Source organism: Micromys minutus (assembly GCF_963924665.1).
Source record: "Micromys minutus genome assembly, chromosome: 9".
Classification (NCBI taxonomy): Eukaryota; Metazoa; Chordata; class Mammalia; order Rodentia; family Muridae; genus Micromys; species Micromys minutus.
Window position 1 is genome coordinate 7,861,460 of NC_137978.1, and position 27,395 is coordinate 7,888,854.

General features: G+C 42.0%; 1 protein-coding gene across 5 annotated transcripts in view; it reads right to left on the reverse strand.

Moving 5' to 3' along the window:
- Positions 1-27,395, reverse strand: part of NFIA (nuclear factor I A) — a 336,017-nt gene that overhangs the window by 31,594 nt on the left and 277,028 nt on the right. For 4 of the 5 annotated variants that reach the window (XM_080921475.1, XM_080921473.1, XM_080921474.1 and 1 more), the window contains 3 exons: positions 19,927-20,105; positions 17,696-17,861; positions 1,842-1,933 (listed from right to left, as the gene is read on the reverse strand). In XM_080921475.1, the coding sequence (XP_080777601.1) occupies positions 1,842-1,933; positions 17,696-17,861; positions 19,927-20,105 (437 nt within the window). The remainder of the gene's footprint in view (positions 1-1,841; positions 1,934-17,695; positions 17,862-19,926; positions 20,106-27,395) is intronic. The other variant, XM_080921472.1, reaches the window with a different exon arrangement.

Below are 27,395 nucleotides of genomic sequence, written 5' to 3' on the forward strand. Positions count from 1 at the left end.
TTACTTTAGGATATAAGACTGGATAGGTTCATGGAGGGCAGAGAAAAAGAATTCCATTCTTACAGTTTCTCATGAAATAATTAGGAATGGCTTTCTTCAAGCCAAATGTGACAGGTGTCGCTGTGGTAAGAAACATTTAAACTATTGTCCTCATGATGCCAAATATTTAATGGAAAACAAAAAGAATTCAGTTCTAGGTGCCAATACTAGATCTTTATGACATCATTTATCCAGATGCGTGCAAAATCTGGATTGTTAAGAATTGAACTTTTTGTGTTCAACACCATGAAGACTTAGTCTTTGAGTTAAAGAAGGCACTTATGAAAAAAAAGTAACACTGGGGAAAAACCCACATTTTCATTATAGACAAATAAACAAAGTAGAACACGTACAGTTTAGATGAAGTGAATTAGTTTGTATAAAATACCATGCAACTTACATACATGACACTTCAAAGCTGTACATTTCAATGAATCAATCTGATTGAACTCAAGCTTTGACAGAAACAAAACCACCAATCCGTATGGAGCTGGGGAGGTGGCTGCCTCAGTCTTCACTGAGCCTGAACACGGAAGCCCAAAGCACGCAGCTAAACACCCATCTTCTAAGATGGGCGTTCTCAGGCAATGGCGCAGCATCAAACCATCAGGACAGTTGAAATCTTTGAAGGTATGGGAAAACGAGCAAATCCATGGGAGAATTTGATGGCAGGGAGGTACTAAGTAGGAATTTTAATCTCTCACACCATGTGCAAGCCAGATTTAGAAGAAACAGCAGAAGGGGGAGATTCAAGAGGAGAGCGCTTCCTCTTCTTGGGCCCTCCCTTTTCTGTTTAGAGCTGGACTTTCTGGGGTGCTGTTTCAGCGTAAGGGGAGGGGAGTGAGAAGCAGTGCTGTGGGTTAGCACAGTAGGAAAGGGAGCAGACTCAGGACTCTTAGCAGTAGACAGAGCTGGCAGCTGACATTACATGCTAAGCTCATGCACAGAACAACCTGAAGAAAATTTCAAACCATGTCAAGAACCTCAGAGAGAAAATCATTTCCTGTATGGATTCTGAAAGTGTATGGTCATATTTTGGTTAGAAAATCAAAGAGTCATTTATTCTACAAACATGGACCCAATTCTCTTTCATCATTCTCTATGTACATGCCTTGGGCCCAGAGGTCTGCACCTCAGCTCTCAGCAGGCACTTTAAACCTGTTCTAGAGGAGCTCCTTTTAGCCCACACAAACCCAAAGGCATCTTCTCCTGCGCTCAGTCAGCTCTGGGCATTTTGCAACCTACTTTCCATCAGCCACTCTAATATGACTTTCTGCTGAGCATGGCACAGTTACATCACCCTAGAGTCCCATCGGTCGGTCACCTGCTTGGACCTAACATTAGGACCTTAATAAAGGGCTTAGAAACCTTTTGTCCCTGCCCCCAGCCCCATCTTTTGGAAAGTTTACCAGTTTTCTGGGGCCATAAAATGAGAGGAGTGGCTGCTTCAATACAATGGAAAGCAGGTTCCATGGGGGAGCATGCCTGCCTACTTATAGCTACCGAGCCACTGCTGCCACGAGGGAATGAACGCTGTCCAGCCAGCCACCTTAATTTACCGTGGCAAAACCAGAAGCTTTCCTCTCCTACTCTGATATCATGAGCTAGCATCCCAGGAATGTTGTTTATGGTTCCTAAGAACACAGAGAGAACAAGGCTATGGTGCTTCAAGGGACGGGGTCGGGAAGAAGAGAACAGGAGAGAGCTGGGGCATGTGTGATCTGGTGTGCCCCAAGACACATCCAACTGCACCTGATGAAAAAAACAAGCCGCACCACATACAGAAAAGATGAGAGGCCCACCTGTGTCTGTTGAGGGATATTTACAAAGCTTGGATCCCGTGGTCCAACACTGACGAATCGGTTTGCGGGGGAGGTGCTGGGTGTCGAGTAGGCTGTGAAGGGAAGGGACACATGCGTTCAGGAAGCAGCACGAGATTGCACACACAAACAACACCAAAACACACAGTCTCCGAGCCTACGCAGCTGATTAATGCAAACACTGTAGCTAGCAAAAGGATCTGGCTAGCAAAAGGAGGGGTGGGCAGGGATTGGCTCCCAGGGACCACCGGGAGGTTAAATGGCATCAAATTGGTGCTTAGAGGAGTTGCTTTCTCCTCCAGTCAATCAGATTAGAACATGCAAAGTGTACTTTGTATGTTAAACATGAGTTCTGGGGTAGAGAGAGACACACCCTGTCTTAGTGAGGGAGAGAGAAATGGGGTAGGAAGTGGAGGAACACAGATAATCTTACAGCCATGCTCTCTCATCCACTATGTCTATAAGAATCATAAACCAGTTCTAGGCCTCCACAGATAGAGATGGAAGAGAAGTCTTACGGAAGAAATGAAGGGGTTTTCCAAGAAGGAGCTGAAAGCCTAGCTAGAGCAAGCAGCCTTTACAGGCTCAGCAGCATGCAGAGAACTGTTAACGATGCCCAGGGATGCTCACAACCTCCACGTCACTACTTGTCCCTTTCCAGGACCCTTCTGCAGAAAGTTGTCACACTGGGGCCTTGGCTGCCTCTTAGAGTTCACTCTCCTCATTGGACATGGGAGCTATGTCATTTTATGTTTAGGAGTTTCTTCTCTAGAGAAAAGAAAATCAGGGGCTTTTTATGAGCTGCAAGCCCAAATATATGTTTAGGTAGGTGTTCCCCAAACTCACTTTACCACAAACCCCCAAAATGTAGTTCATATTCTTCCTCTGTCCTACAATCTCTAGATTATTAATTATGACTTTCATTTAATATATTCTCTATCCCTCTCTGTATGTGTGTATAGATATTACGTTGGACGGCATGCACCTAAGGGAAGAAGAGAGTCAGAGTTCCCTGGAGCAGGAGTTACAGGCCGTGAACTGCCTGTCCTCAGTGCTGCAGGTGAATCTGGGCTCCTCTGTCAAAGCAGCAGAACCTGTAGTTCACTGGTGAGCTAGCCTAAAAAATTCAAACTATAAGAGACTTTAAAAATTAACTCTAGATATACACTGTTTAAAGAAGACAAAAATAGCTCAGAATTTCTGGCAGGGCAATTTTGTTGTTACTGACATCACCGTTTCTCGTGAGTTCCCCGTCTTTCAGGAGACTGCTCCTGCTTCTTGTTCAAGCCCACATAGGGATATAATTCCTACCAGTTTGATCCAAATCCTGTTGGTTATGCTGATGGTTGTAAGGGATGAGCCATTCAGCCAGGTCTGTGGTCACATGGTGTAGCTGTGACCCACTTACACTGTTGAGCATAAGATGAACCCCAGGGCCCTCTTAGGTCAGGGTAGGATTGTACTAGGTGCCTTCATCCATTAACAGTTTTGTAGAAAGGAATGAGGATGCTCTGTGTCATACTGTCATCATGGGAATCTGCTCATTTCCTCTGGTCTACCCTCTACATCAGGAAGTTTGAGTTTGAGAGCGAAGTCATTAATACATGCTAGGAAATATCAAAGGAGCTCTGTGTAATGAAAATATGGACTACAGTTACCTGGCAGTATAGTTACCTGCTTCTAGCACACAAGAAGAATGGAGAAGAGAATCAGGAGGATGGCAGTGTGATCTATTGGACCTATCAGGTCGGGGGCAAAGATTCTCTTTATTTGTGAATAGGCAGGTGGTTTGCCTAGGCACAGAAGTGCATGGAGGTGTGTCTGGGCTCTGCAGCTACATGAGCCATGCTGTACCGCAGCAGGAGCCCTTAGCCTGGTCCTGCTGGAACCGGGGGTGTGTGCACTGCACAGCTTCTTATCACAGGAGCACAGCAACATTTCTGAGGACGTTTCTGCCAGACCTGTGACACCCTCAATAGGCACACTGACTGACCACAGCATCATGTTACTAGGGTGTGTGTGTGCTTTGATACAATGCTCACAACAGTGGCTTAGGTTGAAAAAGCCTTTTATTATGTCCCATTGCCTAATTTGACTTGACTTAAATGTTGACATTATTACTTCTAATTTGTTTTCTTCTTCTATCCTCTAAATTAGAGCACGCAGGACATTTTCAGAGTATACTCTCTGTGTTTGTTATACATGAGCTCCAGGGAGGGAGATATACCCTGGGCTTAGTGGCTCAGATCCAGGGAGGGAGATATACCCTGTACTTAGAGAAAAGAATGAAGTAGGACAAATTAGCTACCCAGAATTACCAGGAAAGGAATCGTTATTTCCCTTTGATTAGACAAATCACAGTCTAGATTTCAGAACAACTGAAAAGGGCTATGCAAGGACCAACGTTTATCTGCTTATTAAACAAACAGGAAAGGCAGTGGTGCTGAGAGGTGGCAGGTGCTCATACCCAGTTGCCCTGAGGACTTTTGGATGTCTAAGCTGTAATCTTGTGCCCACGAAAAGTCTACAGCAAGGTACTTTCTGGGCACATTTACAGACAGATAAAATGCAAGTGAAGTTCAGAAGATAGGAAGGGAGGCATGGAAGGAGGGAGAGAGGAAGGGAGAAAGGAAGGAAGGGAGGAAGGGAGGGAGGGAGGGAGAGAGTCTGATGTCTTTTCCATATAATAGCTACAGCAGGCAGAAACTCAACTCTAATAGGATGTTAGCTCCCAAAAAGATACGACAAAAGTTGAATTTGATTTCCCTCAATGAAACCATGGAATCGGGAACTTGTATTACTTTGTATTCAGCAAAATCTCAGCTGAAACGTATATATATGTCACAGCAAATCAATTATATACACACAAAAAAGAGTTTCCCAAATGAACAAACAGCAGGGCGAGATGGGCAGTGTGCACGTTAACTCAAGGTAACTGGTCGTGCTGCTGCAGAACACTCATAGCTTTCTTGGTCGATTTTGGCATATTGGAAAGACCAATAGTCAGATACTGTGGGAAGAGCTTTGGGAAACCATGGAATCTGGAAAACAGATGTTGTGGGATTGCTAAAGACATCTTGAGGCTTTTGAAGGAGAGGCGCAGAGGTAACTAGTGACCCATTGTCTTTACGACAACTGCGGGAATTTCATTTAAGCCACAGAATCTTATTTTAAAAGTTCTTGTTTAAAATCAAATTATTATTCATTTGGCAGCCTCTGAAATTCAGTGTTTGCTTTTTGTTTTCAGGCATTTTACTGACATCACTATGGCCTATTTCCCTAAGATTGTGGAAGACTATCTTCTTAGAAGCTGCCTCCAGCTCTTTTTGAACTACCTGATGATGTTTCCTCCTTTATCTGGTGTATTTCTTCATATTATCAAAGAATCTTAATTGGTCCTTTACCATAGTCTTAAATACAAAAATTTCAATCATGGTTGTTCCCCTGCAAACCTCCACAGAGTGACATTCTCCTGGGTTCTCTATATGCATGACTAATCCTGTGCTCCTTCATGGAGGACATGTGCCCTCTTGCCATTGTAAGAGCAAACGGGCAACGTGGCTCAAGAATCTCTCTGTCTCTCTGTCTCTCCGTCTCCCTCACTCTCAATATCAGCAACAGCTTCACAGGGCCCCTGAGAATGTTGGGAATGTAGAGAAAGTATCTACACTGCTTTTTGCACCTCTGCAGGTATCCCTGAGGTCTTAGCTTCTAACTCACCAATGAGTGCAGCAAATAGAGTTACAGTTGCTGTTCGGGTCTCTTGTTCTGAATAAGAAAGAGCAAGGGAAGCATGTGAAGCCCTGGCATCTCCAGATGAATTAGTGCTGACTGCAGTGGCCATGAGCCAAGGGCACTTCTTCATGTTGGTAAGAATTTGGCAGCTATAGTTTTGAATGGAGGTTATCACATCCCTTTGGTTAAAAAAAGAAAGAAAGGAAAGAAGAGACAAACTAGGAAGAAGATATTGCTATTAGGATGTCGACAGCAGTCGATGGGCATTTCACAACAGTGTAGTCACCCAAATATGGAAATTAGCAAACTGAATTTGTGCTACTTCTTTGGAACTAGGCAGGCAGTTTTGAGGTGTGGTTTAGCATCTGACATGTGATTCGGAAGGCAGGAGGAAGAAGAAGAATGTAGTGTGGGTCTCTTTGTAAACTGCTGCTGCAAAGGAGCCCCTCTTTGAATACTAAGATTGGTCTGTACCCTCATGCTCGACCAGGAAGCTGAAGGTTGGCTTTCCTCTGGGCAGAGATGCTTGCTGGGTGGTGCTCTGGTGGCTGGGGAGGAATAATGCAGGAGACCAGGAGAGCACTGAGCTTCCTGCAGGTGGGCCTACTCTCTCCTGGGAATCGTGGAGAGAGATGTGTCTCCTTCATCAATGATACCCAACTCCATGGAAGTGGCGAAAACTCTTTCTTCATTTGCTTAGATCCACCATGTCTAACCTCTGGAGTCCACTGGAGAGTTATTTTAAGGTAGTCATATGTTCTCTCCCCAAAAGATGCTTATCTGTACCCCCGCCATGTGCCAGGATCTGTTCTGCACACTGCTGCATACAGAGGTGGCAAAGAAGCTCCCTATCCTCAGATGTCAGAGTCAACTGAGAAGATCATGAGTAGAAAATGAAAGTGACAGCCTAAAAGTAATACAGATAATCTGTGGGCTGCTCAAAGACAGTGACACCCCACCAGGGGAACAGGAAGCAGTTTTAGAGGAGCCGCACATGGCTTTTGAGATCCGTGTGAGGGAGTGGGGTTGACAGGTTCCTGGAGACAGGACACTCCAAAGGAAACAGCATAAGCTGCAGGGGGAGGGTACCACCGATGATGATGGGTTGCCCTTTGCAAAGAGAAGGCTTCCTTGGAAGGATTAGAAACCCTACTGTTTGAAAAATTGCAGAGTGGTGGTCCATGGAGTCAACTTTCTCTTAAAAGGAAGAAATCATTTATAGCATAAAGAAAGACAGTGTATTTTGGTTACTAGCACAACAGTCAGATAAGACCCCACTTGGGATCTTTCCCTTCTTATCCCCCACAACAGTGCACACCTCTCACATTCCTTCATTTTCAAAAACCCATTCTGGAGCTCTCCCTCAAAACTTCACTTTCACTCAAAATACCCTTGTGATTTTTTTTCCAACTGGCCCAGAGAATGTGCTAGTTACCAGAACAAGGGTAACCAAAGCAAGCTCAGGAATACAGACGTAAGAGCCAAGTCATCAAGCAACTGCAATGCTATTAAATGATTCTCAGTGACATCAGCCCATGAAAGATGTTGATAAGTTCCAAACTGTAGCACCTCATTACGTAGTCTCCCATATCTTTAGCTTTTTGTCTTATTTTATATGTGGGTTGGGGAGGGGGCTAAGAAAACTGCCATTAAAAAATACAGAAATTATTAGAAAAGAGATTAGCTAATTTCTAAAGGAATCCAGAACTATTGTATTCATTTATGGATTTAAACAGCAGCTTCCTCCAAGGTCACTATAGAATATTGGTGATATTGGAACCTTTCTTTTCTTTTCAAATAAATCTATTGGCGTGAGCAAGTGTGCAAAACATGTGCCTGTCTTATTGATATAACATAGCTGGGGAAACATAGGATGTTTTAAGTCCTTGGAAAGGCAGAGACTTAGAGATCTTCTTACATGAATGAATGGGCATTGTTAGTCCTTATTTTGTGTTTTTGAAATCTAGAGGAAATCCACTCCAATCCCACCGTTTGAATCTCTGTGCACTCAGCTATCTGATCCCATTATCTCTGCAAACCTTTTGTCTTCACAAACAAGTTACTGCAGAAAAACACAGCCCTCAGGGCATGAAATTGGAGTCCTATCACCGCTAAGTTATCACAGATCAGCCTACCCACAAGCTTCCTTCCTGGAAAGCTAATGAATCCCAACTTTAATATATTAGCATGACTAACATGTGCAATGGCAGTGTGAGTGATAGGTAGGTCTATTGGCCAGCAGCTAGCAAAAGGCATGGAAGGATCAACTCAGCCACATGGCTTTGCTTTTGGTATTTCAAGTTGTACAGAGAGGCTCCTCAGTGGCTCCCAGGAAGGTCAGAGAGGCATGGGTACAGTGTGGATACAGAGAGAGACTTTTAAACTGAAGATGCTGTGACTTGACCTTACTAAAGTCTGTGTGAAAATGTGGCACTTCCTCACGAGTGCGTCCAGTGCCATTCTACTCAAATTGACCATAACACTCTCTCTCTCTCTCTCTCTCTCTCTCTCTCTCTCTCTCTCTCTCTCTCTCTCTCTCTCTCTCTTGGTCATCACGTAAAAGAACAGGGTTTGTTTCAGTTCATTTCTGATGGCTAATCTAAATTCTGTAACTGTCACTTACTTTTGTAGCAGTGCTGTGTGTTGTTCAGTTGATAGGACATATTTATTGATTCAAGGCAAGCATGTATATAAGTAGGCACAGGCGAAAGTTTTATTAAACAGCAAGAGGAACAGACCCTGGATTCAGCTGGGGTTGCTAAAAAAAGAAACCTAGATCGATATATTGGCTCATTCTCCCTTGAAAAGCTTCTGCAACCTCTCAGAAGGCTGTGTATCTCTGGAAACCTACTCATGGGAATTTATCTTCAGCAGCCAGTGGAAGTACTGATAAAGATTTATGCTCTAAGATGTTCATTACAGTATTGCCTATAAGAGCGACAAACTGGAACCAACTTACAAGGTAATGCCTCATCCAGATAGTGGAGCATTCTAGAGACATTTGTGTCTTTAAATAGTAACTAATGACATCACAATATGCTTACAGTAGGAAATAAAATTACCTCACAGAGCTGTATTATGTCCATGTATACACCAATATACACATTAATATACATATTATGCTCATCCAGGGCCAAAACACAAGCAGAAAATGACTAAAAAGTGAGTTAGAAAGTAATTATTCTAAAGACTGAGGTGATGGGTACTTTTAAAATACCATCCCTACTTTTCTCTTTCTCTTCCTTTAATAGGTCTTACTCTGCAGCCCAGGATGGCCTGGAACTTGTGATGGGCTGGTCTCGGGGCGTAAGTCTGGGACTATAGGTCTTACCCAATTGTGATTGGATACTCCCATTAATTTTTAATCTTAAGTAAAATGATTACAAATGAAACTTGAAAGCCACAAATATCACTGCTTTTTTTTTTTTTTTTTTTTTTTTTTTAAGGTGAAGGAGATAGAGAAAATAAAGGTAAGATCCAGAAAAGCTGGGTGGGATCTATTTGATTTTTGATTGTTTTGAGATAGAGTCTCCATGTTGAACACAGGTGGGCTTCAAACTAAGAATTCTCCCTCAGGCTGCCGAGTACTACCATGCTCAGTTTTCCCTTTTTGTTTCTAATAGAAATATGATATTTGTAGACAGTTAATCTCTCCAAATACCTGCATGTAAAGAGGCCAGGCTACTACACACCATTTACCCTAACTCTGTTAAATGGGGCTCTACCCCTGTGACTGTCTAACAGGCTGCCCTTCTGACAGATCAGTCCAGAGTAATATGTAGATTTTCAGAAAGGCAGAAAATCTGGATTCCTTTGTGCTTTGGGAGAAAACATTTGAATCAAAAATGTGCTATCATTTACCTTGGGCTTCCTGATTCTCAAATTTGAGAGAGAGGAAATTTAATATACTCACAATGTTTGTTTCTCAACAATAGAAACCGTACTTAAACCACTTAAGAGGCAGTGTTATAGTGAGACGTCACAGTCTGCAAGGGTAAAAATGAGATAGATCTTGCAAACATTTGGGAATGTGTTCTATGGATTGCTCCCACTGCTTGCTTACGAAGCCCACTTTCAGCAGGGCAGCCTATGGAAAGGATTTGCCCTGAGGACCAAAATGTGGGTCCAGGCATATGCTGGGTCCTATTCCACAAAGATGCTGCAAATGATGGGAGGAATGTGGATAATGACTGCACTTAAAGCAGCATTTCTTAACTTCCTTATAAACAAGGTATAATGTTCCAGCTGAGAAAGTATCAGGTAGAGACTACATTCAGTATGATCAAAACCATCACATACCTGTCCCCACATGAAATGTGTGCATACATATGCACCTCAGGAGGATGGCAGGAAAAGTAAGGTTCTGTTTTTTATATTTGTATGCTCTTGAAGTTTCCTTCAATACCATATATTCTCTTTAATAAGAAATTTTTAAAACCAGTTTGTCAACCCAAAAAATACAAAGGAAAAGACCATGGGACACACATCCTTGAACTGGTTATGGTTGTTCACACGGACCCAGCCTTACTTTCTGTTCTCTTTTCACACTGTCCTCTCCTTAGGTGACCTCAGAGGCCTATGCACGCCAGGTATGCACTCTGGTGCTGAGCTGCTCACCCCTGCAATTCCTCCCTCAGTGTCTTTCCCCAGCTCTGGGTCCTGCTGTGTTTTTCATCTAATTCAGTGCTATGACTCTTAAAATAATAAAAACATGTTTTTATGAGGTGTTTTAGAATGTTCAAAGGAAAATCACAGTATCACACCTGTCAACATATTATATGTTCTGGCAGAGTAGAAAACACTGGGCTTTGGAGCCCAAGAGACTTGAGTTTGAATGTTAGCTTGATTTCATTTTCTTTAGAAGGGGTCTCACAATTCGCCTTAAAGTTATAATAACTGTACCTAGTGCATTTGGGAAATAACCTATCCGGTGCCTGAACAAAAGAAAAAAATTTTTTCTTTTCCTTTGCAATTAACATTTTTAATTAAAATAAAGTTGTTCAATTAAAAAAACATTTTTTGAAAATTATGTTTTTTATGTGTGTATGCATGTGTGTGTGTGTGTGTGTGTGTGTGTGTGTGCACTTGTATGCCTCAGCACATGTGTACAGTTCAGAGAACAACTTATGAGAATTGTTCTCTCCTTCCATCAAGTGGGTACCAGGGATTAAACTCAGGGCAAATATCTCTACCCACTGCAAATGTAAACATTAAAAAATAGGCTGTATAGAAAACAAAATGCTGTGAGAAAAGGATAACAAATTACTCCTGACGCTAGTATGTATCCATTTGTATGGGATGCATGTGTCCCTAAACAAAACACGGTGTGAATGAAATACAGGCCCTGCACTGAAGTCTCTCGGGAGGCCAAATAGCACTCTTTATTAAAGATAGCACATTTTGCTGTTATGTTCAGGCTTCAAAGGATTTAGTCAGCAAGACTGCTAGAGGATCATTGGGCAAGTGCTTTCAAACATAAAGAAATCATTATATTTTATAAAAGAGCAAATCAAAATTGAGTATCATGTGTTTCTATCAGAGGAGGCATTTCCAACAGCCCTGCCCCCTCCTTCAGTAAACTCAGTTTCTGAGTTCCATCCCTCCCCTCTGCAGCGTGCAGTGCAGGACACACCCCTCTGGACCCTCCTTACTGCATTTGTGGATCTCAAGGCTATCCAGTGTGTCTACATAAGCTTGTCTGTATTTGAAGAGTCCCTGTGCTGAGCAGTGACAGTCCATATTTGTGTTATCTGCCTTCCATTAAAACCAATGCTTCAATGAATACTTTAAGATACAGTCTTGTGCATATGTCCAAATATACATGTATGGCTTACATTTAAGAGATATGCAAATGTGTATAATTTTGTACAGAAAGGTTTAATATTCATGGCATAAATGCTGTATGTCACTTTACACACACACAGCGTAGTTCTGTGAAAGGCTAAACTATTTACAGTCCTCCAATGCCCTAGGAAGGGCCTGTTTCCATATGAGTTTCTGTCAACATCATGGTAAATTCCTTTGTGATCCTTGCTAATCTGGTAGGTTAAAAAGGCCCTTTAGAGTTTTTATTTACATCAAATGAGTTAGATGTCTTTCGAAGGTCTTCTTTTTCTCTGTTCTTTCTTATAGTTATTTGACTATTGGTCTTTTTGTTCCTGACTTTAAAAAGCTTATATTAAGAATTTTTGTCCCTTTTTCACAAACACTACAAATACTTTCTTTACATTAAGTTTTTCTTTGCTCCTGGTATTTTTTCCTTTGCATATAACTTTTTGATATTTTAGATCAGAATGTGTCCGTTTTTTTCTTTGATGGATATAGGTATATATATTTTTTCATCACACACACACACACACACACACACACACACACACACATGAGGCCTCCCTATTTCAAATATTATAAACAAAACTGTACCATGATTTTTAAATATGTATAGGTCAACCCTTTTAAGTTTCTTGTTTGCTTGTTTTGGTCCCAGATGAAATTTATTTTTGTAGAATACTTTTCTGGATGGCTACTTGGTTGTCCCAGTATACTGTACTGAATACTAGCTTTTTCTCTCTGGATACCACTCTGTTCATAGACTAAACACTATACGTATTTGGGCCTTGTGTTGGCTTGAATAAGACTGGTTCATATATTTGCAAGCTTGGTCCACAGTTGGCAATACTGGTTGGGAGGATTAGGAGTGCAGGTCTGATGGAAGAGGTATGTCTCTTGGGGTGGGCCTTGAGGTTTCAAAAGCCCATTCCATTCCTAGTTAATTGGAGCTCTCTCTCCCTCTCCCTTTTCCCTCTCTCTTCTATGCACATGTTGACAAAAGCTGACTAGCAAAGCAGTTAAAATTAATCTGGAATAAAGACAAAATAAATTTTGCTCCACATCAGAGCCCAACTTGAGAGGAAGCAAGAATGGCACGGGAGTTCTATGGAACTGTTCTGGCTCTCACTTCTGATGATGGGTTCAGGAATCTATGGGATTACAAAAGTTCATATGCCGCTATGCCAAAGAGAATTTTATAAAGTAAATATTTTGAAATTGAGACATCAATAAATACCGTCTAGACCTCAGCTGTGAAAAAAGTGCTCTGTGACACGCAGCCACTAATTTGTCTTTCAATTTCCCATCCCTACCATGTCTCAGAAAGATGGACCACAATCACCGTGCCTTTCCAAGCCTCACTTTCTCTCCTCTGCTAATATGGCATACTCATACTACTTAGTATCTTTTATATCTCTTCACAGAGTCTTTACTGTCTTAACAAAGAAAGTTTTGAGCTATTGCAGTTTTAAGGCACAGAAAAACACAGGAACTCCAGGTTCCAGGTGTCTGGATGTGAGTCATGTTTCTGTAACATCTGGTTAAGTGGCCTTCAGAAAGTTACCTTACCAATCTATTTTGTCTTCCCCATGTCAATCACTTTAACAAGGGCTTTCCTTCATGGAGTTAACGTGAGGAGAAAATGAGCTACCACACATAAAAGAATTCTTAAAGCACTCTGGTAAAGGCTCAGCTCTTCTATGTTGTGCTTTGCAAGCTCCTTTTCCTGAGCTGCTGCCAGATGGTCCCGTGGCTAAGTCTATGTGGCTATTTCTTTGATCAATTATCAATATAGAAGGGTTCAGCCCATTGTGGGTGGTACCATTTGTCGATAGATAGTGTAACACTGCATAGAAAAGCAGTCTGAGCAAGCCAATAAGCAGCATTCTTCCATGGTCTCTGTTTCAGTCCTTACCCCTAGGTTCCTGTTGTAGGTTCCTGCCCTGAATTCCTTGTATGGTGGACATTGATGTGAACTGTGAGCTGAAATAAGCCCTATCCTCCTTGAGTTGCCATTGTTCATGGTGCTCTGTAACTGTGATAGAAACCCTAACTAAGACAGCTAATCTGAGGTAGCAGGAAGAGTCTTCCACCATACCAGCATGAGTGTTGTACTGGGTAAGGTAACCTCAAATTCCTCATCTCAGTTGCCCTGTTTATAAAATGCTGACCTCAAGAGAGTAGAAGGAAGACAATGCACACAGGTATGAAGCATTGCCCACCGTAAGGCATTGAACATATGTTAACTGTTAGACTTAAACGCTTTTGTTCTGGTGGTAGATCATCGTTATGTTCTTGGTTATAGGTATATGTTCATTTACAGAATGCAATGGATACAAGATTCATCTGAGACATAAAAATCAACAATAAATGTAACTTGCTATTATGTGGTTCTATTTTAATAGAATTAGTTTAAAGAAAGCAAAAGTTCATAACTAAGAAGGAATGGAGGAGAAAAATGTTTATGAGTTTTTTATGCACCTCAAATTGATTTTTAATTAATTAACAAAGGAAAATATGCATATTTTATCTCCTACCATAATTCAAAAGTGTTTTCTCCTTTGCATTATAATTCCATGTTGTGATGCTGATTGTTACTTCAAACATAAGAACTAGCCCCCAGCCATGACACGAGGAGCTGTAGTCCTTAGGACTCAGAAAACTCTGTCTGTCTGTCTGTCTGTCTGTCTGTCTGTCTGTCTCTCTCTCTCTCTCTCTCTCTCTCTATATATATATATATATATATATATATATTCTTCCCTCCTTCCCTCCCTCCCCCCTCTCTCTCTTCTTAAAGGGTTGGGGGTATGGAATCTCACTATATAGATCAGGCTGGCCTTGAACTCACAAGATCCAGCTGCCTCTGCCACCCAAGTGCTGGGATTAAAGTCATGAGCCACCACACCCCACACACAGCCTTTTAAAAACTCTAATGCTATAATGTGTGTAGCAAGCTTTGCTCAGCCTAAGCACTGGGAAGTACAGTGGGCTCAACCTTCCAGTGCCCGCCCCTCACCCAGAATGGCTCCTTTTAGAACCTTCTCATCTTCCTCCTTTCAGGAGCTCAGAGTAAAAACTCTACATGTCATTACTGATGTCTCTTCTTTTTCTATACCCAGATCAGACACACCTGCAAATCTTATAACTCCATCCTTAGAATATTCTTGGCGTCTGAGTAACCCATACATCTCTACTGACCATGTCCCCAGGTCAGTGCCTAGACATCTCATTTGGGTGATTGCCATGGCACCCCACCATACTCTGCCCAGTTCTTTTTTCTCAAGTCTATCTACTGGTCCCTGGCTTCCTAACTCACTCATACTTGGTTATTTTAGGTTTCCTGCCCTGCCAGGATGGAAGTTCTTATCTTTAGCATTTGCCTTGGTACTTCTCAGTCTCTCACAGAGGCTGACATGTGCAACTCACCCACTGCATTCAATGTGTTCTGCTTCTTTGTCCCCCAAACTTATTTCAACAAAGCCCTCCACCATTTGCTACTAACATCCAGGCTCCAGGAAGCATTCCTCTGCTCAGAGTCTCACTTGCAGGAAATGTCCCAAGTCCTGACACATGCCTACAAGCTTCATACTCCCAAGGGCTTGACCGCATCCTTATTACCTGTCCAACTTTGCCTCCAATCTTCTCTCTCTCATGGTCCTCACCTTTCTCATTCCCACCAGGCTGCTTTGGCTGATTCTTCTGCCTACCATCATGCGGTCCCACCCCATCAGGGCCTTTGCCCAATGTCACAGGGCTGGTGGGTCTTGCATGCTCTCCTACCTTCACTGCTCTATGAATTCACACACACAAAGATCACTGTCTTACACTGTCTGCCCTTCACCACTTACTGTGTTGCTTATTCTTGTTCTTCCCCTTTGGAATAAAGTCTTTATAAGATCACGGTTTTTAAATCATGTTTATTCCTTCTTCTGGGTGCTGAGAAGGGTTTTTGACACAGAGCTGATGCTCAAGAATGAGAAAGTAAGAGGCTTTCTTTAGTGGGGATAGAAACCCACAGCAGCAGCTCATCAGTGAGCGTGGACCACACCATGTACACTGCTGTCCCAGGTCCAGCATCCTATCTATCACAGGTTTAGCATCCTATCTATCACAGGTCCAGCATCCTATCTATCACAGGTCCAGCATCCTACCTATCACATCCTATCAGTCCCACACGGTTTAGCCAATGGTAATGCACACATATCAAAATATAAACGTCCTCTTTATGGAAGAGCACAACTTTCCCCCATTCCTACTTTCCTGATTTTTAAGGGAAGGGGAACAGATTTATCTCATTAGATACATTTATTTTATAGGTAATTTTTTCCAGATCTGCCTTGCCCATGGGTTTTTTTCCCCTCATACTGAAAAGTTTAGCATTAGTGCCAGAGGCGACACATATTCTGCTCTAGGCTGGCATCTATTTGTAGTTCATTATCAGAAAATGTTACCAATGATGTCTTGGCCTTTTGTCTGTCAAAGAGCGTGCATATTACCCTCCTTCCTCCAGATCTACTGCTGTGAGAGTGGGCAGAGGAACTAATGCTATTCCTATTTAGAGGGAGCTGCAGCCTTGCAAAAGTTGGTAAGAGAGGAGCCCTTTGGCTTCATTTCCTGTTTTATTTCTTTTTAACCAAAAAAATATCCTATTTTATTGCCAGCAATTCCAACCCCCTGAACAGAAAAGTGTGTGCCACTGTTCTTTGAAACAAGCTTCAGTTTTGGACACGCTGTTGGGATGCTGAGCATATATCTGTACCTAACCCCCTGCTTCCTGCTGCAGTTGAGATCTTATAAACCGCTAAAGAGAAATAGATCAAACCATCCTGCAATTCTAGTTTCTAAAAAACCACATGAGTAAAATAAAAATGGTATAATTTTGCCTTACATTTTTACCTAGCACTTACACTAGTTTTCAGGCCTTTTTCTGGCTTGCTTCTGAGAAGTGCCAACAGCTCAGAAGTCACTTTCCTTCCCATGCCAGTGGACACTAATTTCCTCCTTGGCTGCTAGGTGTTAGACTGAACCGTCTTTTACCCAGTAGGCCTGTCTCTCCAGATGCCTCTGGATTCTAGTCTTTTTGCGGTAGAATGTATACACAATGTCATCCACTTACCCAAAGACATAAACACTAGATGCTGCAAAGTTCATTCTCTGATCTATGTCCAAGAGGGATGCAGGGCACAGTGGACTCCCTGTCCCTAGAACCAATTCCAGGATCTAATGATCTAAGCAGAGGACTGTGGTGCCTTCTCTCCTGTATCCAGTATCATTAATCACAATGTTGAGTATAAGAAAGCCAAAAGGTCTCTTATATAAATGCTTGTTTATATCCTTGGAATACCCCTCCCCGTTCCCTTTCTTTCAGCTGCTGTTGGTGTTCTTCGAGTTCCTGACCTAATGCTTCTTTTCCACACCCTTCTTCCATCTTTTCGCACTCCTGATTCCTTTTGAGGATCCCTGTCCCCGCTGCCTCCAGGCTCTTGCTAGGTGCACTGTCACTGCCCCCATTCCACACTTTCACCCTCTCTATGGCCCCGGGGAAGGCCCATCACACTCTTAGGGCTGAGCGGCCATGGTAACTCCGGCCATCACTCTCTCTGCCATTATTGTAGGCATGGACGAGGGCCATAGTTGTGTGCTCATACCATTTCTGGACCTGCCATCTCCAAAATGCAGAGAAGTGTTTGGGAAATTGTTCACTGCTGAGTCATTCCCATCACAGAGATCCCAGCATCCCCTATTTTCTGATCAAGTCCTCTTTCTCCATTCAGCCTATTCTCATCTCCTTCCCGTCCTAAGACTTCTCATGCAGGCCCCTGGCCTCTAGCTCTAATCTGTTATGGGGCCCTTCTTTGATCTAAACACCTGTTTTATCATTATGTACAAGGCATGTACTTTTAATTTCTCATCCAGTTTCTAGGGAAAATGAAACCTTCGGCTATTAAGAACATTTTAGAACATCATGGGAAGAGCATTCTATACAAACCAGTCCAGCAGCACACAAAATTTAATAGCCCAGTCCTTAGCATGTCATTACACCATCTTAATCTACCACCTGCACCCAAACACTTCTGTATCTGGTGTAGTTTGACCATGCCTAGGAGTGGCTTGGACATGGGTGGGCTGCAGCTTATGCTACAGATGTAAGAGGGCAGCAGGGGTCAGGTCTGGGAACCTGGGCCTATTGCTGGAGCTGCAGTCAGGGACAAGGCTTAGGTATGAACTCAAGTGCATGGAACATGGTAAGCAACCGACGCCTCAGCCATACTCACTCGGTGAGGTGGGGGAGGCTGCACCTCCTTCTGTTGATGTGGTTGGAGGCTTGGTGTCTGGCATGGGCAGAGGCACAGGCCTGGCCATCGGTGGTGGCGGTGGCGGCGGCAACATTGGGGTGGGGAGGAATGGGTTGTGCACCTTGCCTTGACTGCTTCCATTGGGCTGCAAGGATTCAGGGAAAAGCACATAGGAGAAAAAGAATAAATAGATGTCAGCCATCAGCTGGTTCCGAAAAGGAGAGGCTCATTAGGTACTCGCCGTGCAAATCCCTAATATTCAGGCCACCGGAAACACATCGATTGTTTGGTCCCCAGCTCAGTGATGTATCAGCGGCTGCCGCCACCAATATTCCCATGATTCCTAGCGGCTTAGTATCTTCATGTTGGTAGACTGAGGTATTATTTCACCATGTTTGTTTATATAGCTAAAATAGTCCCTACATATGTATATAAAATATATAAAAGGATATTTTTTCATTTCCTAAGGTTGGTTTTATAATACAGTTAATAAATGTATACAGTGAACACATTTTCTTGCGCACGTTATATAGCCTTATACACAGAAACTTTAATACTTAGCTATCAGATTTTTGCTTTTATTCTTGCTACATAATTTGCTATATATTGCACTTTTGATCTGACTTATACCAGAAGATGCCATGGGACTTACACGTCTCTGACTGCCCTGATGTTAGAATAGCCAAACAGCAGCTTTCTAACAAAAGCAAGTTTCTCTCAGAAGAGAACATGCTTCATTTATTTTCAAGGTCTTCAAAATAGTTTTATGAAGAAACTTGTCTAAAATCCTGTAAAATTTTGATCAAAGTGTAAAACAGAGTATTTGACAGTTATATGAGATGATGTCATGACTTGTTAAAAAAAAACCACATTGGATATTGAGAAGTCAAACTCGGTGCTTGTGACTGGCTCAGGTGTTCAAGGTTTCCCAAGTGCCTTTCCTTACTGAGGTACAGCTAGTTACAGCCTGTATGTGGACTGCAGCCCCAACCCAAAATTCAGTTGAAGGAGATCCCATTGTCCTGGGCTTTTAAGAACAAATTTAATAATTCTGAAAAGGCAGGCCCACCCTTCATTAGCATTCATGGTATTTTTAGTATTTTTATATCAGATGTTGTCTAGTGATCAGAAAGCTACACCCTCTCACAGCATTTCCAAGTGGACTGAGAGTCCATTGTGAATATTTTGCAATAAGCCAAGCAAATGAATATACAAGCAAACTGGAAAAAAGGCACCATATTGATTTGTTGTCTAGACAGAAGTGTATCTGTGAACGTATCACCAGACATTAGTCAAAGTTGCCCGTTCTGGCTCAGACCTGCAGAATCAGGTCTTTCTGCGGGGGAGAGAAGCCAGTGACAAAGGAGTGCACCATGACATCCTAAACCTCACAACAATAATCATGGCTAACCTGTGGTTTCATGAATAGATATTATGAGAAAAGGAAATCAAATATGGCTTTCTGCTGGTCTTAATTTATTATTCTTATTGCCATTGGCCTTGGGATACAGTCATCCGTTATAAACTACAGCTTTTATATTTGTAATAAAATTTGCGATTTTATAAAATAACTTTTACTATTGGAATGCTATTTCAAATGGTGATTATTTGGTTTATTTGAGGAAAATGAAAACATTCACTTACAGTTATTGAACATGGCTTGGATTTATATGTAGATAAGTGGAAAGATAACTAGTCGCAGAGATAACGAACTATAGTAAACTTCGCTTCTAGCATCTTGAGTTCAAGTACTGGTCAACTTGATCTAAAGTGTTAGAAGACCGTATTTCTTTTTTTTAAACATCAACTTGGTTGATCTGAAACATCTGTCTCCCTCTGCTCTCTACTTCTCTTTGCTACCCCAAACCATTATTTAAAATTATGTGGTCTTTCTATTTTGTTAACTGTATGATCCTGGGGTTAGAATGCAGGAGGTGGAACTTGGAAGGTCACATGGTTCATGCTTCAGACAATTTATATCCATAAGCTCAACAGTTGCAAACTTAATACAAACACTGTTTTTAAACCCCGGCCAATCCCTCTTACAGCAAGTTAACTTTCCCATAATCTAGAATAAATATGATGCCTGCCTGCAGTCCGTCAGCGTGACATTGCAACACAAAGTCACGTGGCCATAAAGGGCCTTCTTGTTATTTTTACACTTGCTTAGCGTTTCTAGCGAAATGGGAAGAAAAAAATGGTTTCCTTACATTGAGGAACCCCACCTGTCCAGCTTGCTGACCAGCATCAGGGCAGACAAGTTGGACAAACTCTTTCAGCGTCTCCTGAGGGTGGTAGCGGATGGCTGGGTGGGAGAAATACGGCCCAGGTTGCTGGATGATAGGTGACGTTGGGAAGTGAAGAGTCGACGGCGTCGCGTGTGGGCTTGCTGCAAGAAACAAAGTGAGACGGGAACCATCAGGGTTTGGGAGAAAAAGACCTGCTTTGCCACAGCTGAACCCTTCAGCCTCCTCTGCTCATTTTTCCTCCTGGCCCAGCTCACAGTGGTGCTCACGTGACAGGATGTAGCACACCGGGCAGTTCTGATGGATTTTCTCCTTAAAGGCTCTAAGACAAACATGGAGGTTAGAGGAGGATAGAATTTCAAGTTGCCTTTCCATGTTCAGTGGACGTGAGTTATAAAGGCATTAATAATCCTTGCTGAAGATGAAGATTATTCATTACCTTAAGAGCCTTTTTAATGAAGCAAGCAATAAAAAATGTATTTGGTAGATTAGACCTGATTTAACCGACATTACATTTGACAAATTCTACTTTGCACATATGGATCCTCTTTCGTGCTGAGCTCTCCATAGATAATAATTCATCGTTAAAGCTCTTATACTCCTTTCAAGGAAATTTCTAGGGACTAATTCAGGACCAGAGCTTTTTTTCTGAAGTCTGTAGTAAATGATCACTTAATGAGCCCATGCAATTTGGATGCCGTAGTTGACACTGGAAGGTTTATGTTGCATTTTTCTCTGTTGCCCTTTCAAAGCCACGGCAGCTATGGGCTGAGTGGGCAGGAACTCCATGAAAGGCTGCTTCTCTCTTGTAACTCCGATAACAGACTCGGACGATGATGGCTCCTTTATATTTGGATCCTGATAATTGACATTTGTACAAGATTACATTAGATAAAAAGCTTATGTGAGATGCTTAATAATTTTTTCCCAGGAATGCTTTTGTTCTTGAATTGGAAGGATGATGGCCAAGACCTGCCAAAGGCTAAAGGCTGTGTGTGAAGAACTGACAATACAGGGATGCATATGGTTTTCCTTTCCCTCCCTCTGTAACTCTAAAGTGAAGGGAGTCCTCCAGAGAGAAACACACATGCCCGCAGTTTTATACCAAGAGTGATGCACAATCTGAAGAGAATCCAAAGTCCAGTACGCTCTGCCTTTCTCTGAGCATCCCACTGGAGTGCCTGAGAGCACCCCTACTGATACAGGGGCCTCCCCGGGATTGGAGTACTTTTTTAACCAATAACTCAAGGGGCTATGGCTTTGTGGGTCAGAGCAACCCTCATAGATCCTAGAGTAAAATGCAGGCTGGGCCTCCAACCTAGGCCTTGCAGAGAAGTTGGCACAATCATTGCGTCCAGGCCACCTGAATTCATTCAGTAAAAACTCACAGGCTCCCATTATTGGTTCAAGAGGCAAAGATGGGCTAACCTGGGTAAAGTTTTACCTTTGGTCCTTCAACTGAGGACACCCCAAACATAGTCTATTGAAATCAGAATTTTCTGGACTCTTCAGTCACTCTTCTACTCGGCTCCCATCTTGGGAGACCAATTTCCAGTCCACTTAGTCACCCACTGTGATAGACTCAGAACTGAGCCTGGCACTTGGTGTATGTTTGGTGACTGAACAATAAATGGCTGCATAAAGGAGTTTAAGAATTAAGAAAAAACAAGCATAAAACTTGCCAAGGACAAAACAGGTTTTGCTTTCTGATAAAGAGCCAGAGAACACGGAGAAAAAAGTGGTTATACTTTAAGACTGCATACAATGAGATAGGAGGTTTGGAATCCATTATGGTCTCTGAATGAAAACTCAGAAGTTGAAGAGTTGAAAGCCCCCAGCTTTCCCTTCCCCTACAAATTGTGCAGGGATTTAAAAAATGAAAGGAATCTATTTTTTTCTTTCTTCCAGCACAGATGTAGTCTTCACTGGTAGCAAGAAACACTGACCAGAGACCTTTACGAGAACCACGCGCATCTGACAGAATCATTTCTAGTTAGCATTGTAGGCATTATTTCTCAAATGAGAATAGGAATGTACTGAGCTGAACAAAACTGTAGACTCAACTGTAGCAGCACATCAAACAGAAAGGTGGCCACTCCACAGTCAAGAGCCCTGGGAGACTGACACTGAGGATGAAGTGGCTTTGCTCATGGTCTCCCAGAAGCTGATGAGTGGTTTTCAGATAAGAAATGGTTGTAGCCACCAAAGGTATATGCTGCCCAAGGGAAAACACAGGCTCGAGCAAAGACTAAGTAGATAAAAGTTAAAGAAACACCACAAAAGAAATAATTTACCAGTACCACGCGCTCTCTCCATTAATTGTTAATAAACAACATTGAGCTTATTTTATTAAAGAGGAAAAAGAAAATGATTAGTGGTGTAAATTTAGACTCTCATTTCGTTATTACGTTTTAGCAACAGCAATTTATTCATCTCTTCCTTATGGTGCAGAATTTAGTGCAGACTGAAGAATATCTGGTACTTTATAGAATTAATTCTATAATGACTGATTGATTAGGATCAATTAATTTTTAGTTAATTCCAGGAAGTTATTTAGCCTGAGATTCTAAATCAGACATGTGCTGAGTCTGCGTTTGCAGGGCTGCCCTCTTCAGGACTCCTTTCTCTTGCTGGGGACAGAGAGCCACCAGTTCACTGTAGAGGCAGAAGCAGATGATTCTAGACCATGACCTCAGATAGAACTGTTATAGATGTCACCATCAAATTCCTGGTGTTTCTCTGCATAATCTTCCTCTTTTACTGGACACTGAACCCATTAAAAATCCAGAACTAAGATTGAATCAATGTCTTTTTCTTATTTTCTATTTCTTTTTTCTCCTTTCTCTTGGGTTCGCTGCTCTTAGTGTCCCTAAATTTTTATCTAAATTATCTCAAATCATTTTAGAAGGAGTCATTGGGGCAAAATCAACCAGACAATTAATTAGATGTCTTTGAGATGGCTGGGGCAAGCTGCGTTGGAGAGGAAGCTACCACGATGAAGCTGGCATGATGACAGTGAAATACACAGAGCATTATGAGTCCAAATTTTTGATGAGGAGAAACATCTCTGATGGATGTGTGTATGAATAGTTGACACAATAAAAAATTATAGTACATTATGTAAATGCATATTTAGATCCTTTAAAATGTGCATTATTTACTTGAAAGTCAATAGAGCCTTTTCTCCAGTGGTTATAGTCTATTGCAGAGCATCCATCTGGATCCATGTTGATGTTAATACAATACTGTGAATTAAAAGACACTACCAAATTGACTGCTTCTGGGGTCTAGTGCTCTCAGTACCCCAGGCCAGGAGCAACACAGCATCTGTTGGGAACACTTCCAGTCTGAATGACTCTCACTACTAGTTTACCTGTTAGCTAGCAGCCAACCTGGTTTACAACAACTTGGGCTTTTCATGGGAATACAAATAGAATGGAGAGGAAGAAAATGGACCTGTGACTGCCCAAAGTCATCACAAACACATTTAAAGACAAGATTTCCTAAGGGCCCAGTTAGGCAGATTGGCCTGGCCTGACTCCACCCCAGGTTCCAGAATTTTCTAATTCTATAAAATCATCTCTTTTTTTGAAGAAGAAGGCTAAAAGTCCGACACAACTGAGTATATGTCTACGTGAAAAAAGGCTTCCTCCTTTTAAATCACAGTTGCCAAGACTGGGAAGGAGAAGCCAAGGTCATTGACATGATACTGATGCTTGGAGTCACAGCCTAGTGTAGGGGACTTTTGAGACACATGCTTCAGGAGAGTGTGTGAACAGGATGGTACTGGGGTGGGTGGTAGATCCTGTCTCCTTATGCTTTATTAAAATCTTAGGAAGAAAGCCATTTCTTCTCACTATTACTAAGATCAGCCTTCCACATTTTAAGAACCATGCGTTGAACCGTGTTATTCTATGCAGCTCTGCCACTGTTTTGACTGATTTATTCCTCATCTACGAACCACTGTAGCTTCTCACAGCTTACATAGAGACATTAGCTCTTGCTTTTTGGTACCAGCCATCAGATCCTAGCCTGTTCTAGGGGAGGATCCATAGAAAAACTGTCCAGAGGTGACACAGACATAAAATCTACTCCTCCTTTAAGTGGCTTAAGATAGAGGCTTTTTCCTTTGTAAGAATGAAAGGCATGCCCAAGCCCAGAATCTGCCAAGTGTCATGGTCTTCACATTAATCATTAGGGTAACAGGTGAGATTCCAAGTTGTTTCTTCTGCTGGACTGTCACAGGAACTGCCTCCCATCTGTCTGCAGGATCTAGATGGGCTCTTTGCAGAGAAAAAGTGGTTTGAGAACTCCTGATTACTTATGTTATTTAATGCTTAAAGCAATTCCTTTCTTTCTTTCTCTTTCTCTCTTTCTTTCTTTCTTTCTTTCTTTCTTTCTTTCTTTCTTTCTTTCTTTCTTTCTTTCTTTTGTGCCAAGGCAAAGCTTCGAAAGGTGAAGAAATTATAAGGAAAAAAAAAAAAAAAAAAAAAACAAAACCACTTAAAACCAAAAAGCCCTCAACAAGGGCAAACGGAAGTTGTATTGTTTGGGTTGTCAACTACTGAGCTTCTTTAGAAATTCTAAACCAATGCCATACAACCCCCGCTGCAGCCTACCTGAAGCTGAGAAATCTATCTTAATGGCCCACAGCTATAATTGATAAATCATGCATGAATCAGGCCTGCCATTTACGAAAGCTGAGAAGTTTGGAGCTGTGTGATTTATGCTAACAGACACAGGGAAGGGGGAACTGGAACAGCTACTTGAGCACTTAGGAGGCTGAGCTCTTTCTAAGTAACAAAGCAAGGAACTCAGAGCAAGCTCATGCTCTTCAGATTTTTCCAAGACTCTCAGTCCATACCTTAAATGTCATGAAGAAGCATGTGAAAGGCACAGGGGAAAGCCTCATGTTTTGTGATGCAGTTTTGTGTAACTGCTTCAGATGAGTTAACAGTAAGCTAACACATTGTTCCAAGACAAGGTGTTATGTTAGTCTACTTGGATAAAAGCTGTCTTACTTAAAGAACAGTGTTTGTCTCTTGGAAAAGTAGATCTCTTTCCTCCAACAAAGAGAGGCTGAAGTTGTTTTACATTTTTATATTTATCAATTTTAACTATACAAATATGCGTGTTTTTCTTGACTCCACAAAGTTGACCTCTGACCTTTACAGGCAGGCTGTGTCTCCCATGTGACCTCTTCCCCCATATCACACATAAAACCAACCAACCAACCAACCAACCAACCAACCAACCAACCAACCAACCAACCAAGTAGTACAAATACAGTTTCTGGAGAAAAATGTTCTGTGTTTTTCAAGAGCTCTGGGTTTTGGTCTACAGCATGAATGGACACTCCCTGTCTAGAGACCAGTGGTTCCCAACCTCCCTAATGCTGTGGCCCTTTAGTACAGTTCCTCAAACTGTGGTGAATGCCATACACAAAGTTATTTTTTTGTTGCAACTTTATGATTGTAATTTCACTGTTATAAAATTATAAGCTAAGTATCTGTGATGTAGGACATCTGAGATGTGACCCTTGTGGAAGGCTCATTCAATCCCCCAAGTGGTTGAGATTGGCAGGTTGAGAAATGCTGGCTCTGGCGGAAAGGGGGCTTTGAAGGTCTGTGGCAGTGTTCTACCCTATGCTACAGAAATAGCTATAGATACGCCACTAGCAAAACCGTGAAACTGTGTTCAATAAAATCTTATTTCAAAATATAGGCCAGGCCTGGGTTTGACCTGGTGTAGACTCATGTAGTTCAATTCCTTTTCATGCCCTCTCACCTCTGCAGGGAACCTGCCAGTTGGCCAGTCACTGTTTTCTTTGTCCCTTGTTCCCAAGGTTACCAGAGTGGCTTCCACGCCTCCATGAACCTCCTCCTCACCTCCCATGCGTCTTCCTCACCATCAGTTATGCACCTTGTCCTGAGATAGTTACTCCCATCTACGTCACCCCAAGCATGTAAGTCAGAAGATTAATGCAGCATAGGATAAGACTATGGGTCTTAGAATACAGACTTGAGTGTTTGAGGCCCATGCAGCTTGCGTCCCAGCACCCTGAGGAAGGACAGTAAGAGAATGAAGAAAGGACAGACACACAGACACATGAAAGAGAAATCTGGGGTCACATGGGGTTTGTTACTGCCATAACAAACTTCAACATGTTAGGTACACAGCACAGGGGAGGGGTTCTCTGTTTGCCAGCAGTCTCTGGCTGGCAACGTCTGGGGGAGTAAGCTGAGGTTGCTAGTATTCGCACACACTGACCAGTTCTTCATAAACACTCAGACTACAGACTATACAGAGGGAAGCTTCAGCATTTCACACGGCGATCCACAAACAGCATCTTATAATTTTGCTACTTTTTTTTTTTTTTTGGCTCCTGCTGTGTTGTATTACAGGAGAGAAGGCTTGCAGGAGAGTAAGAAACTGGAATCTATTCCCGGATCCTCAGATCAGTGCTGGCTGTAAACAGACTGTGTCATACACGGGGTGGGGATAGGGTCGGGGTGAGGAAAAGCTGCCTTTCTTTGCCTGTCTCCACAGGAGTATGTGGATATTAAAAGAGCAGCTTCAGCATGGGTGTGTCATAAGGGTCTCAGAACTAATTTTGCAAATTACCAAATACAATATTAGCAGTGGCAATGCCTTTGATCTTAGAGTCAAATAACTATAGTCAGTAATCTGAAAAGTTTCTTTTCTGAACAAAAGTCTTTCCTACTTTTGTCTAAAACTCAGGCTGTGAGAAAACCTAGATGTTTAGAACTATGTGGCTTTCTCACTGTAGACACTTTTTTACTTAGAACTCGGGGCCTGGGTGTTTATTCTGATGGCTCACATCTTTTACTATGCCAGTCCTACTGCCTTCTGACCTATCCAGGTTCTGAGCATGCCTCCTAAAATGGGTGCTTGGAAACCTCTATCACTCTTGTGAAGGACCCTGAGGTGTGGACTAGTTAGACAGTTAACAGAGGCTTACTACAAAGAAGGCTTTTCTGTGACCAAGTGCATATTTTGAAAAAGCTTTCTATTTAGACACCTGGGTGTTTAGTTTCTGCTGCTATATGGCTTATAGTGATACACAAAGTTCCTTTTCCCTGGTTCTCTCATTTTTAAACAGAACTTGAACAAAATACTCACTGAGGCCCATCTGCTTTAAATTTGAGTGGGTATGTGGAATTTAGTATCAATAATTATGTTTACAAATAGCTTCATACAACTGATTCATGGTAATAAAATTAAAGTCTAGAAGACTAGAAAACAAAAGAGTATGATCCATTTAAAAGAACATATTTAAAAAATATAAGCTACAAGGAACATCTGTACTGTTGGCTAGCAAGCATATCCAGAGTTTTATAGACATGGAGTATTCTGACATAGAGCCCCAGCTTTTAATCTGACAGGGTTTCTGAAATGACCATATTCCCACA